At 37.3% G+C, this 15401-nt stretch overlaps 1 protein-coding gene across 1 annotated transcript; it reads right to left on the bottom strand.

Moving 5' to 3' along the window:
* Positions 1-4034: 4034 nt before the first annotated feature.
* LOC149618849 (nose resistant to fluoxetine protein 6-like) lies at positions 4035-4946 on the bottom strand. Its single transcript, XM_089854534.1, has 5 exons — positions 4921-4946; positions 4734-4857; positions 4443-4617; positions 4236-4378; positions 4035-4142 (listed from the first exon to the last, which is right to left on the bottom strand). The coding sequence occupies exons 1-5, from the start codon at positions 4944-4946 to the stop codon at positions 4035-4037; spliced, it is 576 nt and encodes a 191-aa protein (XP_089710660.1).
* Between the last annotated feature and the right edge of the window lie 10455 nt (positions 4947-15401).

Here is a 15401-nt window from a genome sequence, read left to right as displayed (position 1 = left end):
AATGTAAATAATCACGATTATGAGATAGAATGAATGTATGTTAAACTTGTTTTGCTTCGGCTATATTAATGCAAAGTTAAGTCAATAACAAAACAAGTTTAACATACATTCAGTCTGTTTCATTATCGTCATTATTAATGTTTTTGGTAACTAAATTGACTTTAAGCAACGCACTTTACAAAACTACTCTCTTCATCCTGGAAATAACTGCAAAAATTCAGAGAAAAATGATCCTTGAAACAAAAGAGCTATTACAAAACTATTATGTCTTTCATCGAAAAAACAAGGCATGATCTTGCAAAGAAGTGCAGGTATTTTCCAATTTAGGCATCATCGCTCGGTCAACAAATAATTTTAACCATTTTTTCCTAACGTCGGGATTAATAATATTACATGTAAATCCTTTATTGTTTAGAAATAAACAATGTGTATGTTGTGTTCAAAATATGGTGGGAAATATATTTTAAAATCTATATTTTAACACAAATATTCACCTTTTTTATTAAGATTTGAACTAACATTATCTATATCAACACCAATGTTGTAAAACGAAGCATTTTAAATTTCGCGCCAAAGTGTAGATTTTCCCGCCATCTACGTGTTGCTGTTGGAAGTAAAACATCCAGTGGTTACCGCGCATGTCAATGGGCGGGGCTTCACCTTTCCCCACTCGGTCTATATCCCACTCTAGGTATGGGTACCGAGAAAATAACGGCTCCTGATTGGTTGAAATAGATCAAAAATATTATTGGAAAATGTTTTTCTAAAAACTATTAACCAAGTAGAAAAAACACTTCTGTTCAAATTCTGTTCGAGAAGGGTCAGCTCCAAACGTCAGCGAGTTAAACTTAAATTTAAAATAGATTTTTGTTTTGTATTTTTCAGTCGGTCAACTACGAGAATAAAATTAAAAGTTTCTCCCAAGAGCCACGAAGAAATTATGCAGCAAATTAACGCTTCACCAAAAATTATATTAGTGCGGAGCATTAAAAAATAGTGATAAATAAAGTCAGAATAATCTATATGGTGCCAGAAACCGCGGGGACCGTTAGATAAAATTATTCGATTACGCGTGTGCAAAAACTCTGTCGCGTACTAGTTCAAATAAAGAATCTAGAAAAACAGTGAGGTGACCAAGTGATCATTTAATCCATAAACAGTGATTAGAGTGTGAAATGATAGGCAACGTCCGTTCACCTGATGGAGGAGGAGCTTCGCAGTCAGAAAAGGCAAAATCGCTAAGAAAAACAGTGCGTAGAACAATCATGACCATGGTGTACAATTTACGATGAGATGGAGGACCAATTAAGCCTCCTGATTATAAAACAAAAGGTGCTGGAAAAACTAGACTCCCAAATTTGCGGGTTTCTGGACAATGTTACCGATTATGAATTAAAAACGGAATTTGATTCAGTGGAACACTATCAAAATGGCTTCAAACAGATTCAAGGGCAAGTGAAATGAACACTTAGGGAAGCCGGTAAAGTGCTAGAGAAGTCGTCGACCAGGACTACAGCGTCAGTGGATTACCAAAAAGAACTAGCTTACATCTTTTCAGCCGCGAGTGAAACAAGACTACCACCGTTAATCATACCAAAGTTCGACGCCGATGTAACGGAGTGACCTGGGTTTTTGTGGCCAATTCGACGGACTCATGGAAAGAAAGAAGCTGATCAAGGTAGGAAGATTTGTCAGTCGTGCTTAAAAAGTATAAAAAATATGAAGCCCTCGGACGAAAACTGACGAGGTGGTTGTAATGCCAAATAAATAGATTTGATAGAAATGAACTCATAGAAGAAAATAAATTAGAACCTGTGAACAGTAAAAATTATTTGGTCGGTCTGAGAAAGTTATATGGCGAGTGTGAAACAAATGTAAGGAGACTTAGGTCATTAGGATTAGGTACAGCCGAACGCGGCATCTTTTTGAGTCCAAAATTGATAGGATGTTTGGTTTACCCAAAGATCTCAGGCAGCTAGGAAGGCAAGGAGAATGGGATTTAAATGCTTAACTAGAATTTCTATTAACTGAGTTTCAAAATAGGGAAACGGTCTGCGAAAAACTGGCTGAATGTCAGAGCAACCCAAGAAATGACTACGAGCATAGCGGCAGAAATAAATACAGATCTCTTAAATTCGAAAACGGATTAAAGAACCATTTCCCTCGGCACTCCTCTGTGGCAGTGTTGTCTACCCAAATTGCCCCCACACAGATGAAACTTAATGTAGCAGACCTGATGTAAAAAATAATATAGTAGACCTGGGAGAGAGATAACGACAGTAGGCCAAAACTGATAACGAGCTAATGTGCATAAACAGTGGCAGCCGGGAATATAGGCACCAGTTGACGGGTCATGGAGATAAGTAACCATTGTACATAGAGACGCGTGCGGTGTATTGCACTAAAACATAGTGCAAATAAGGAAACGTTGATTTTAGAGCCAGTCGTGATTAAAGCCCCCCTAAAAGATGCCTTGTCTGCTACACGTTGGCTAAGCTTGGCAAAGGCTAGTAAAACCAAAGGCAGGAACCAATGGGACCTAGTGCATTAGGTCTGATTGGTTCCTGCCTTTGGCAAGGTAAAATTCGTGTCTAGAAGATTAGCCAGCATGCTAGGGGTGATAATGGAGCCGCCTGTTACTTTAAGCAACAGACACAATCCCTCTCCGTGACGTCATCGTCACTCGGAGAGATAAAAATATGCAAACGACATACCCGTCTATCTCTTAGCTCAGTGTTATCCCCCTACTGGTCGCGTCCAGAGGGAGGGATACACAGTCTACTCCCCCCTCTCTACCGCCACTATTCTATAGACTAATCTCCTCTTTGATAAAAACATTCACTTTCTAAATGTTTTATCCGCCATAGAGTAGTCGGTTTTTCGAAACTCATTATTTGGTATTCTAGAAATTAGAAAACCGTTATTCGGTATGGCTAATCCGGCATTGGTATGTTAACTTTTCGAAGAACTTTCCGAAGAACGTTGCTGTTAGGATTATGCTGTTGCCGTGTTTGCAGAGTTGAAGCTGAAGGGTTTACCTTACATGGCATTGTCTTATTTATGTCGTATAGCTCCTGCTGTCGTTGAGATAGATATCATTGTTTTGCCCATAGACGCCACCATTGATTCTTGGTATCACCATGATTCTTTCCAACGTTTATTGTTCAGACAACTTTATCCTCGAGGATTTTTGTTCTTGCCAGCTTGAGAATCGTCGGGAGTTGTCGCGCTCTCAATCAGAAAAACCAGAAGCTCATAAAACCGCCCACCCCCTCCCCAAGCATTTTTTTTATGAACTCCTGGTAGAACCAATTGATTTGTCAGTTCTCTTTGAATGAAAGAATAGTTGCGTCTTTCGCCCGGTTTGTTCAAGTCAAAAAGAGTCCTTTCTTCTGAGTTTCATCAGTAACGACATTGGCGGTGAGATACATACTAGCATAAGTTTATAATGCCTCTAAGTAGAGAAATGGCTGCTACTCCTATGGCAATAGTGTGTGTCTGGCTCCCTTTAATGAAACCCTATACTCTCTCCGTATCATTTATCACTTCAACTTCAATACAAAATTGTACCGCCTAGCCTAGCGTTTCTTTTATCCCTTTTAGAATGTTTCAGGACTGAAACGAGAGAGAGGGATTTTGGGGTTGCTCAAGTAAAATTCGTTCCCCCCCAGTGCCTGCCTATACGAAACGTAAAAGTCTCCTTTATTCCACTGGACGATTTTTTTTCGTCTCGACCGCTTGGTGGCTGCACCGCGACAGAAATTTCAAAATTTTCTCTCTTCGGATCTTAGCGCTATACGAGTTCTGACGTCACAGTAGCATGCAGAAGATGCCCAGTTGTAACCCGTATTTGTGTACTTAGAGGCATTATAAACTTATGACACTAGACGAGTAGCTCTGCGTAGAGAAACCGATTACCGAGATTCTCTATTGTCGAGGAACTCGAAGTATCTTGTGACCCCTGTTGCAAGTAAGTGCGTAGGCTGTAGTAGCAGTAAAAATAACGCAAAAGGACTATAATTTAATTTTTATTTTTATTTTCGCAACTGCGATAATAATCTCGAGAACGGAGATTCAACAAGTACATATAGTACGAGTGACGTAACAAAAGTTAATATGAAAGTCCCGCAACACAACGGAATCTGAAAGAATAACCCCCATATATTCGGGTTCATTATTGCTCCTATATCATTTCTCCTTTATAGCTTGGGGTTTCTATTTAGTTAAGAACTCACGATGCTCAATATGGTGAAGTAGAAAGAATTCCTCAAGTTTGCGAAATAATACCTGAACCAAAATAAATGGCACAAATACGCGCAAAATGACAAACGGCTTAAAGGTGTCCATAAATTCCATGACAAAATTGTGTTAATTTTCCCTTTAATGTTTAATATTTCAAGTCTAAATAATTTAAATGTAATAATAGTTTGAACAGATCTTACCTCCTAAGCCCAATGAGCAAACAAATATGATCCAGGCCACAGAGAGTCCCCAAGCGGTGCGTCCCAATGCATTGTACAATGCCCGCCCAGTTCTGTTGATGTCTTTGTTCATTAAACCGTAGACGAGGGACAAATTCAAAAATGCAGCCAAAATCCAACCCACGATCAAATAGATCTGTAAACAAAATACTATAAACAAAAATGAAACAAAGATAAAATAGCTACAGAACGTTGCAGATTTCTCCACTTTTTCTGCTTCAGAGTAGTCACGGTTAAAACTTATTAACACACTTTCTTAATTTTCATTGGACTTTTTCCAATTTGTCGTAGAATGAAACCCAATAGACATCCGACTAGAAAAGGCCCACATCGAACGTAAGGCATAACGTACATCTGATCAGCTCTATCGCTATCTCTATCAATTAAAACACACACTTATAACAATCATAAACTTATACCATATCGTTTATAAAATTACATCTCCAATTGAAAATGACTATTCATTTTAATACTATAATTGTAGTAAAAAATTTCTATATCCTCAATGTAATAAATATAAAGAGATAAGATGGATGAAACGAGCCATAAGCTTCCCAAAATGACCAATCCCAGAGTCGGATTCTTCCTAGAACAAACGTTCCAAACTTTTATCTAGGGTGTTTTTGAAAAGTCCATCAATAATGAAGGAGCGTGTTTATTGGGCCCAACTGAGAAGAAAGTATCAAAGAACATGGGGTGTACAACATTTGGTTACCGAGATATGGCCCCTAAAACAAGGAAGCTCTTCAACATTGTAGAGTATGACTTTTTACCGAGTAACCAGCTTGTTTAAAATTATAGAAAATTTCAATAGCCTTCAATCTAGTAACGTTTGTACCTTTACTCAGCAGAAGGATATGAAATATGTAAAAGTATGCCAATCCCAAGTTTCACGGTGTTTGAAGATCTACCAGGACCCATTGCATTCGAACAATTTTTGGATTCAATGTTGGATCCCTATCAAGTCTTTTACATCACAGACTGCGCTCTTGTACGCTAATTAATTGGCTAAACACTGTGAAACTTAGGATTGGCTTGACATTCCCGTCGTAAGCATAGTTCTACACATTTCATACCCTTCTGCTGAGTAAAGGTGCGATTTTAGATTGAAGGCTTTTGAAATCGTCTAATAGTTCTAAACAAGCTGATTACAACAAAGTGGGATATTTCCTTGTTTTAGGGGCCATATCTCCGTAGCCAAATGTTGTACACCCCATGTTATTTGATACTTCCCACTCAGTTGGGCCCAATAAACACGCTCCTTGATGGACTTTACAAAAACACTCTGCATGTCGAATATAACGCACCGTTTAAGAAATATTAAGAAAACGGGACTAATTACAAACAATTGGGTGTCAACTGTTAGATACCAAGACCAGCTGAGACACTATAGGTTATGTCAAAGAACGATTTAGTAACGTAATTAACTCCACAAAGAGTTTCTGCTAACTACACGCCAATTCAGGCGATACAACTTTTTGAATCATTTAGATAAGTCAACTCGAGTTTAGTAAACTACTTGGGTCGTGTGAAAAGAAGCTGGACAAAAAGGACTCACCATATTAAACATTGATCACTGACCAATTTTTGCTGACTCAACTTTTTGACCTATCTAGTTGAGTTATAAGTTGTATCAAATGTGGATGAGAGGGAAAGTATGACAATGGCCATAGAGCCTGTGTTAAAAAACGCGGACATCAAAGTTTCGCCAATAACTATTTAGTCTACTAGTGACTGATGGACTTGCAAACTCGCGACTGAAAGTAGTTCAGACATTTATGCTCCATGGTTTAACCATAGCCCATTCGATCACGCGCGTCACGACGCAAGCTGCTCGCCCAATAGCTAAATTACCGAGATTTGATTTAAACGTATCTAGTTTTATGTGCTCTTCTATTGCTTCGATAACCTTACTTAAATCCATTTCATACCTTCAAATACCTTTTAAAACATTACCAGCTACTCTGTAGTCTGTCCTGACTACAAACTCAAATCGCTTTTAAAACATTACCACTACTCTGTCCTGACTACAAACACAAATCGAGGAAGTTCTAGCATACACAATAGCAGACGATGGTAACCGCGTAACCGCGAATTAACACAAGACCTATTTTAAGGGAGTGAACAGGCCCAGTATAGCTACGCCAATAAAACGGTCAACTACGGCGAAACTCTGACTCGCAACTTTTGGCCATTTTCATACTTTTCCTCTCATCCACTTTTGGTTGTATCGTCTGAAAAGGGCCTTACTTGTTCTCGGTATTTTAAGATATTCGATACGTAGAGTAAATTATACCACCAGGTAGATCTACACTGTCCGGTAAGCTCGTTTGTTACGATTAAGTTCCAAAATGGACCATCGCCAACGTGTTTCCAAATCGAGGCATAAAACCAGATTACGAATGCGTAAGTCGGGGTTAACCTTAATTAAATTACAATATAGTTACCCAAAATAAATATCTATATCAATAAAACCAGAAGTAAGATGAGACTAGAAGTAAAGAGCTCTAGCATTGGTAGTAGATCCTGGCACTAGTGAACAAATTAGAGGATTTTATGCCGCTTCCATCGCGCCTACACTAGAGAGAAAAAAATTGGTCGAGTTACAAAAAATTTCCTACCCCCTTCCCCTCAACCTAAAGCCGCGGAACACGGACGCGGGTGCTTGAATCTAGTTCGGCCGTCTACCACCGCGAGCGTCTCACGTTTTGGAGGGGAAATTCTGAAACGGCCACTAGAGGGCCAACCGTTGGTGTGTTATCAAGAATATTCACTTTCGCCAAGTGAAGAATTTGGTTAGCTCAGTACTTCTAGTCTCATCTCACTTCTGATACTACTGATAAAACTTATTCTTTGCACTTTGGAAACCGTTTTGAATCCAAACAATAAACAGCCACAAAAATAAATAAACGGTTTCAAATTCACTAGCTACGTGATTTTACTAACCTTAAGAATCGATATAAATACATCCATAAAATCGATAAGTACGACACTGACGTTTGACTCTTTAGAAAGATGTACGCTAAAAGAAAACCGCTATCCAAAAAAGAAATAATTTTAAAAGCAAAAATAAAGGAGATGTAAAAAACTAAATTCTAATTTCACCCATTCTGTTTCACCAGGGATAGATTTAATTTTAGAAGTAGGAATGAAGAACTGTTAGTCCGACTCATAGCCCAGTATAGAGCCCCTCCCTCCAACACGTAACGAAAATTTTAAATTACCTTATAGGCTCACTTAAACTACGTTGTGATAACGTTGCTGACGGGAACGGCGAAAAATACGAAATTCCTTTTCACCTCTGTCGCTATGACCCGCCTCTTCTTTCAGACTGCGGGTGGTCCCTGGGAAGGGGGTCCGGGACTTTGACGCGCGCCCAGTGTTACTCTGTTCTTCATTCCTACTTCTAAAATTAAGTCTATCCCTGGTTTAACTTAATACCTAATTAAGAAGAAAGTATCAACAGCAAAAAGACCCCCAGGTATTGCTTTAAAATGCCACAAATCAACTATGTCCATATAGTCGGCTAAATTACCTAAAAATGTCCGAAATAATTCAATGTATTTTCATAGTGAATTTAAAAGTACATTTATAATATACCGGTGGCATTACGGCCGCTCTTTATCGGAACAACAATGCCATGCGATAAAATTATCCAACACAAACTCAAAACCCTAATACCGTCCAAGCAACTGACGCGCTGCCCAATGGCCGTGTTCTTATTGGTGGAAACTGGAGTCAGACTTGACAGACTTTTCAAAATGGAAAAGCTAGTGAAAAATCCTGAAAGTACAGATTTCAAGTTGAACAGTAACTGGAACTCATGTCAGTCACTGGAAAAGTAGTTTTATAATAGGAAAAAAAACAAAAAAAAAACAAGATGATAGAAAGACTGGGCCATAATAGTAGCCACATCGTTATCTATTTAATTATCACATAAATAAAAATAAATATTTAACAAAATGCGATTCGTACTATTACCTACTGACTTCCGACCGCCCCCCCCCCCCCAATGTATCCGACTACACAGATACAGATACAAGATATATTGAAGTCTCATCCCATGTTAGCATCCCATAAACTCTAATACAGGCATCGGCAGGAAACCGAAATTATTAACTTTTGACCCCGCAAATTAAGAAGTTGCCGACCAATCAAATACAGAAGTATCCGACCCCAAAGACTAAAAATTCAGAAGTATCCGACCCCAAAGACTAAAAATTCAGAAGTATCCGACCCCACTGATAAAGATATTGCTAAACAAAACTAATGCAAGTCGAACTGTCGAAGAAAGGTGTTTCGAAAATGTATGATCTAAGTATTCAAGCGGTGGGAAAATTTGTACTCCAGATTCACTTGACGGCTGTCGCTCGCTTTAAGAAAAAAAAAATATCACAAAATACCATAAAAAAATCTTTTCCATGTTCTATAGGAATATTGCTCCTTTGTGGACAATTTGTCTTCGTCATTCTTCACTTTAGTTTCTTCCTTAAAACATTTGCACGTGTCTAGTATCGTTCCAAGCCCGCACAACAACAGTAAGGAAGCGATGACGCATCTAAAGGTCAGAAAAAAGCCTTAACGGCGGACTTACGCATTTTATGAGCTTCAATATTTACAAGAAAGCCATAGACACTGGTTCTAACTGTGGCTTGTCCAAACAACGCACTTCCATTTGAAAATCGAATGGAAGTATAAGGTGAAATAAAGACGTATCTAGATGTTTAAAATTGTGTATTACATTAAAATATCAACTTGGTTCAGTTAATCGTAAAATAACTCTCTCCAGGGGTCAAAGTTGCAATTTACATTCAAACCTCTCTTCACGAGCTCTGATTAAAAATAAGCAGAGGTATTTAAATCAGAGGATAGAGGAAAATTTCGGATATCACACGGGCCTTAAGAAATATCTTCGGAGTTATTGCATACAGTGTGTAAAAGATCAGACCAACACCTTCCTTTGTTGACCGCTCCCAACACTGGCAACGGATGACATCACTATACTAAATTATAGAAATTTAGAAGGTAAATGTTCGGGTGCGCATTCTTGGAAACTGAATAGTTGGATCCTTCTGCTTCGATGAGAACATCACTGAAGACATTTACTTGGACTTACTGCGTCTTGAGTTTAGTACTTGCACATGGACAGTCGTCTTGAAGAGTGCCTCCACCACGATTGTAGACACATCGAACATTTACGTCGAGATGTTTACCAAACAGGTTTAACAGGAATAAGTCTAATCGTAGGACTGTGCTTTAAAACATTTTGTTGCATTCAGGCTTATTCCCCGATATTCCTTTTGCACCTTCTCATTTGCATACAGTAAAACATGAAGTTCAAAACATATTTATTTAGACCTGTATTAGAAGTCTATCATTTAGCATAGTAACGTTAACCGTTGGCAATATTGGAGTTGTCCACAAAGGCAGTTGTTATTCCGATCTTTTCCATCGTAGCCTCAGGAATCTATCTAGGCCAGTGCCTATCGCGAAGCTAAAATATGTTTTTAACCAATTTAGTCCGCAATGTTTTCACGCTTGGTGGCGCTTTCAGTACCGTAAAATAAGGAAGTTCAGCCTCATGACCCCATCGACTGCTACAATATTAGGGCAAGGCTTAGACGTAGAGTAGAATCTAACCAAAGGATTAATGAAAAGTGGATAGCCCCTAAAACAATTAGCTTAATTTAAGGGTGAAACCATTCTCTTTCATAAATCTTTATGAATGGCCCCTAAAATATCAATGATAACTTATGGAAGACCCCTGTCACAACGGTAATAAAAGCGCCATCTAGGCCTAGTACACATATAGGGTGAAAATATTTTCGCTATGAAACTGAATGTTTCCCCACGTAAAAATCGACACGCAGGGGCCTTAGATAGATTCCGCAGGCTCCGTTTCCACACAGTATATCGTCTAATAGCAATACATATTTCCGACCCCTATTAACATTATTATACATTTTTGAACAAGATTCTCACTTAAAAACCTGTTTCCAACTTCGTTAATTGATGCAATTGAACACTTTGAAGGCAAGCACAAACCAGACGTGACTGAAAGCCCCACTTTTTCACGTTTGGAAAGCTGATAATAAAAAGGTTATAAAAGATACACATTGAAATTAAAAGCAATGGCTTTTTGTGGCTATACGTGTGTATGAAATACATACTGTCGTGTAAGCTACATTCAACAAACAGTATTTGTCGTGATTTGAACTCGTACACGAGTCATAATCGCCAGGCCAAACAAGTGACCATTTTAAAATTGAACTTGGAAGTTTTCCAAACGAATCAAACGCTAGAAAATTTTAAGGAGCCTTTAAATTGAAGCCATATTTATATATTACTTACCGCTTTCGAGTCGCCCCAGTTTCAAATATTTCAATGTATCATGTACGACATTAACACATTTTTCGTCTAAAATCGACTCAACCGATTTACTAACAGTGTCAAGGAAAGGTTTAAGTTCGTTAAGTTTACGAAGAAACTGCTGAGAGAAATTTTTAAAAAAGTTATCATCGGTAATTCCTATGACCTTCAAGTTGTTACGTCCTGAACACACGACAATAAACCAGAAAAATGTAAGCATTCCTAAAAATATCTTCATTTTATTGAGACTATATGTTAACAACTGAAAGTGACATCCAATACGTAACTGGTTCATACAAATGTGAGTTGATGAACTGTTTTATCCTGATGAACTATCCTGAAATAAAGCTTTTATTTATTTATTTTTCACTTCCTGCAAAGATTATACTGATTACTGACAGGTGTTTTCAAACGTACTTCCTTCAATCTTTTTGGCGTTGAAAGAGTTCAAACATCCGGTAGTTTTATCTTTTTTCGCTGTGTGGTTATTTAACCAGACCTAGCTTGGGTTGGTTGCCTGGGTACACCTAAAACAAGCGTGGATAGAACCCATTAATGGATGATCCGCTACCACCAAGCTTAGAGCTCGTAATGTGAAAGAATTAGCGTATGGTATGAGTTTACAGCTGTTTTCCTCTCTTCGGATACACGTAAAAAATGTTTGTCGGGATCCTTCGAAGAATTGGCAAAGAAACAACATTGACGTCATTAAAGAAATCACCCGGTTATATTGCGCCAACCCTCAATTTATAGTTTAATTTGATGGATGGCTGTATCGAAGCCGGTTTATTGGAAAGCGTACATAGGCGAAATTTTTTCTTTATAGACCGGTTTGTTGGGTTGACGAAGGGTCAGGAAAAGTTTTCAACTACAACTATAACAGCAACCCAGCCTTTATGCATAGTGCCCTTTCCGCCTGAAAATTAATCTATCATTCTAGCTAAATGTGCTCGCATTCACCATCGTCAACCCAACAAACCGGTCTATAAAGTGTGTATGTTGAGTAATTGACACGAGGAGTGAGAACCATGGTAAAACTAAAGGTATCATCGTTTTCAGACATTTCAAATACAAGTTTCAATGTCAAATATTTCAGAACGTCCAAAACTTTTCACAACCTAATGCTCTTGCAAAATTTTCTAAGAGAGCGGTAGAAGTCCATCATCATACGATGTGTCTAAACATCGGGGTGGTTGAAGAAGCCTTTCGGTAATCCGTCCAAGCATGAAGCGAGACGACAAGGATCTAGCCGACGTCTGCGAAGGGTGGTCAGTATTTTTAATTAATGAACTTAAATCGGAGAAAAGATGATTGACCAATTTAGTTATAATGCTGAATATATATATTTTTATTTCGAATTATACAATTATAATTTTATAAGAGGAATCATCATAATATTAAATATGTGCTTCGTGTTAATTATAATTAATTAATATTAATTCCATGCCTTAGTGTCTTTGATGATTCCAGTTTACAATTAGAGTAACGCATCAGTTTATCCAGTTATAAGACCTGCAATTAAATTAATAAGTTATTCTGGAGTCTACGACGAGTTTGATCTAAGTTTGATGTGTACATATCTAGGATTATATTGAACTAGCTGTTACCCGCGGCGTCGCTCGCATCTAATAAGAACTTCCATCAAAATGATATAAAGAATGGGCAGATTTTACTGATGACTAATATTTTTGTAGCACCCTAGGAGCGAAGGCACTTAGCGTTGCCATTCAGCTCGTCGGGACATTTTTTATTACTTTCCATGCGGACATTTTTCCATAAAGAAAGTTTTTAATTTTTTGACCGCCATTTAAAATGATGGCAACAAATCAAACCCAAAAGACCTTTCAGCCCGTATAGGTTATAGGAAACCAGTGAACTAAGTATTTGCGAAATCGGTTGAAACGCGCGGACTTTGTTGCATAGAGAAGTTTTTCACTTTTCTGGTCGCCATTTTTTAGGATGGCGGCGGATTGGAAAAACCTTTCTTACGCGCCTACTACAAATGAGTAACGTTCATGCAAATTTCCATCCTTCCAGGGCAAGCGGTTTGAGCTGGGTGTTGATTATCAGTCAGTCAGTCAGTCCGTCAGGACTTTGATTTATATAGATATAGATATCTGTTCCAAAATTCACCCCCCCCCCATCCCTTCTCCTAATTCTATGCTAAAGAGGGCTTGGTTTTACAGTGGAAGGGTCGTTTTCCGGTCCTTTTAGAGATACAGTGTTCATATTCAGCCAATAGTTTTTTCTCTCTCAATATGGCAAATTTTGGCGTACGAGTCGCACCTAAACCGGAGATCTGTGAGGTGGCGAATATGTCGATCTTCGTCAATATTGCTACACAAGAGAGGGGAGTCCCAAACCCCGCTTTTGGTTACTTCCTAGGCTAATGTAATGGACTTCTGGATGCAAATAATTAGGAAAGCCTACTTCTATGGCAAGGAATAAAAACAGCTGACAGGAATCATCGCGACCCTATATCTCTATGTTAATTTCTATACAGGTTTAGCTAGATCAATAATAAACGAGTTTATTTTCTATTTTTCAAAATGAAATATGATAATGATCGGTCTCTTTGATTGCCCATTATCAAGATCGGCATTCAAATTTAAGTTTAAAAAATTGCCTAAATGCAGCAGAGCTATGAAATATAGTTTTTCCCCGTTTTTATGCACTTAATAAAAAATATGGTTTTCACTTACCATTAGCTTTTCATTGTGAATTAAAATTTGCGTGTGAAAGATAATCAAAATTAAAGTTTTCTCCCGTGTTTTATACACTAAATGAAAAAGATTAATTTCACATACCAGAAGCTTATCATTGTGAATTAAAAGGTGCGTGTAAAAGGTAATTAAAATTAACGTTTTCTCTGCGTTTTATGCACTTAAATGAAAAAAAAAAAAAGATTTTCACTTACCATTAGCTTTTCATTGTGAATTAAAAGGTGCGTGTAAAAGATAGTTAAAATTTAAGTTTCCTCCACATTTTTATACACTAAATTAAAAAGATGAATTTCACGTACCAAGGGCTTATCATTGTGAATTAAAAGGTGCATGTAGAAGATAATTAAAGTTAACATTTTTTCCACGTTTTATGCACTTAATGAAACATATGACATTCACTTACCTATACCTTTACATTGTGAATTAAAAGGTGTGTGTAAAAGATAATTAAAATTAAAGTTTTCTCCGTTTTTTTATACGCTTAATCAGAAGTGAGATGAGACTAGAAGTACTGAGCTAACCAAATTCTTCACCCGGCGAAAGTGAATATTCTTGATATCACACCAACGGTTGGCCCTCTAGTGGCGGTTTCAGAATTTCCCCTCCAAAACGTGAGACGCTCGCGGTGGTAGACGGCCGAACTAGATTCAAGCACCCGCGTCCGTGTTTCGCCGCTTTTGGTTGAGGGGAAGGGGGTAAGAAATTTTTTTGGAACTCGACCAATTCTTTTCTCTCTAGCGTAGGCGCGATTGAAGCGGCGTAAAATCCTCAAATTTGTTCACAAATGCCAGGATCTATTACCAATGCGATAGCTCTCACTTCTAGTCTCATCTCACTTCTGGCTTAATGAAAAAGTGGCATTTCACTTACCTACATCACCTTATCATTTTGAATTAAATGGTGCGTGTAAAAGATAATTAAAATTAAAGTTTCCTCCGCTTTTTTATACACTTAATGAAAAAGGTGAATCTCACGTACCAACGACTTATCATTGTGAATTGAAAGGTGCGTAGAAAAGATAATTAAAATTAACATTTTCTGCGCGTTTTATGCACTTAATGAAAAAGATAAATTTCTCTTACTTCTATCTACTCATAGTGAATTAAAAGGTGCGCGTGAAAGATAATTAAAATTAAAATTAAAGATTCCTCAGCTTTTTATGCACTTAATAAAAGTATGAATTTCACTCACTCGCCGCTTATTATTGCGAAATAAAAGGCCCGCGTAGAAGATAGTTAAAATTTAAATTTTCACCGCGTTTTATGGACTTAATGATAAAGATAATATTCACTTACCATTAACTTTTCAATGTGAATTAATAGGTGCGTGTGAAAGAAAATTAATATTAAATTTATCTCCGTGTTTTATGCACTTTATGAAAAAGTGGCATTTCACTTACCTAAAACACCTTATTTTGAATTAAAATGTGCGCGTAAAAGAGAATTAAAATTAAAATTTTCCACACGTTTTTATGCACTTAATGAAAAAGATCAATTTCACATACCAGCTTTTTATCATTGTGAATTAAAGGGTGCGTGAAAGATAATTAAAATTAACTTCTTCTCCGCGGGATTTTTTTATTTGAACTTAGATGAATTTAACCTACCGTCAACTTATCATTGTGAATTAAAAAGTGCATGTAAAAGATAATTAAAATTAAAGCTTTCAACAGAAATTAATTAATAATACTTATATTTAATAGGTAATAAGACTAAATTTATTTTCTTATTGTGTAGGATAAATTATTTGTTAAAAAAATTCTCAGTCGAATTGCGGCCATTTTCTAAACCTTGTTTCCATTTTTTCTAAAGCCTTGTTTGAAGTTGTT

Source organism: Phalangium opilio, unplaced genomic scaffold (genome assembly GCF_054372755.1).
Source record: "Phalangium opilio isolate 3A_F unplaced genomic scaffold, DU_Popi_V2 ptg000209l_1, whole genome shotgun sequence".
Taxonomy (NCBI): domain Eukaryota; kingdom Metazoa; phylum Arthropoda; class Arachnida; order Opiliones; family Phalangiidae; genus Phalangium; species Phalangium opilio.
The sequence above is the reverse complement of the archived record's forward strand: the minus strand, read 5'-3'. Positions and strand labels throughout refer to the sequence as shown.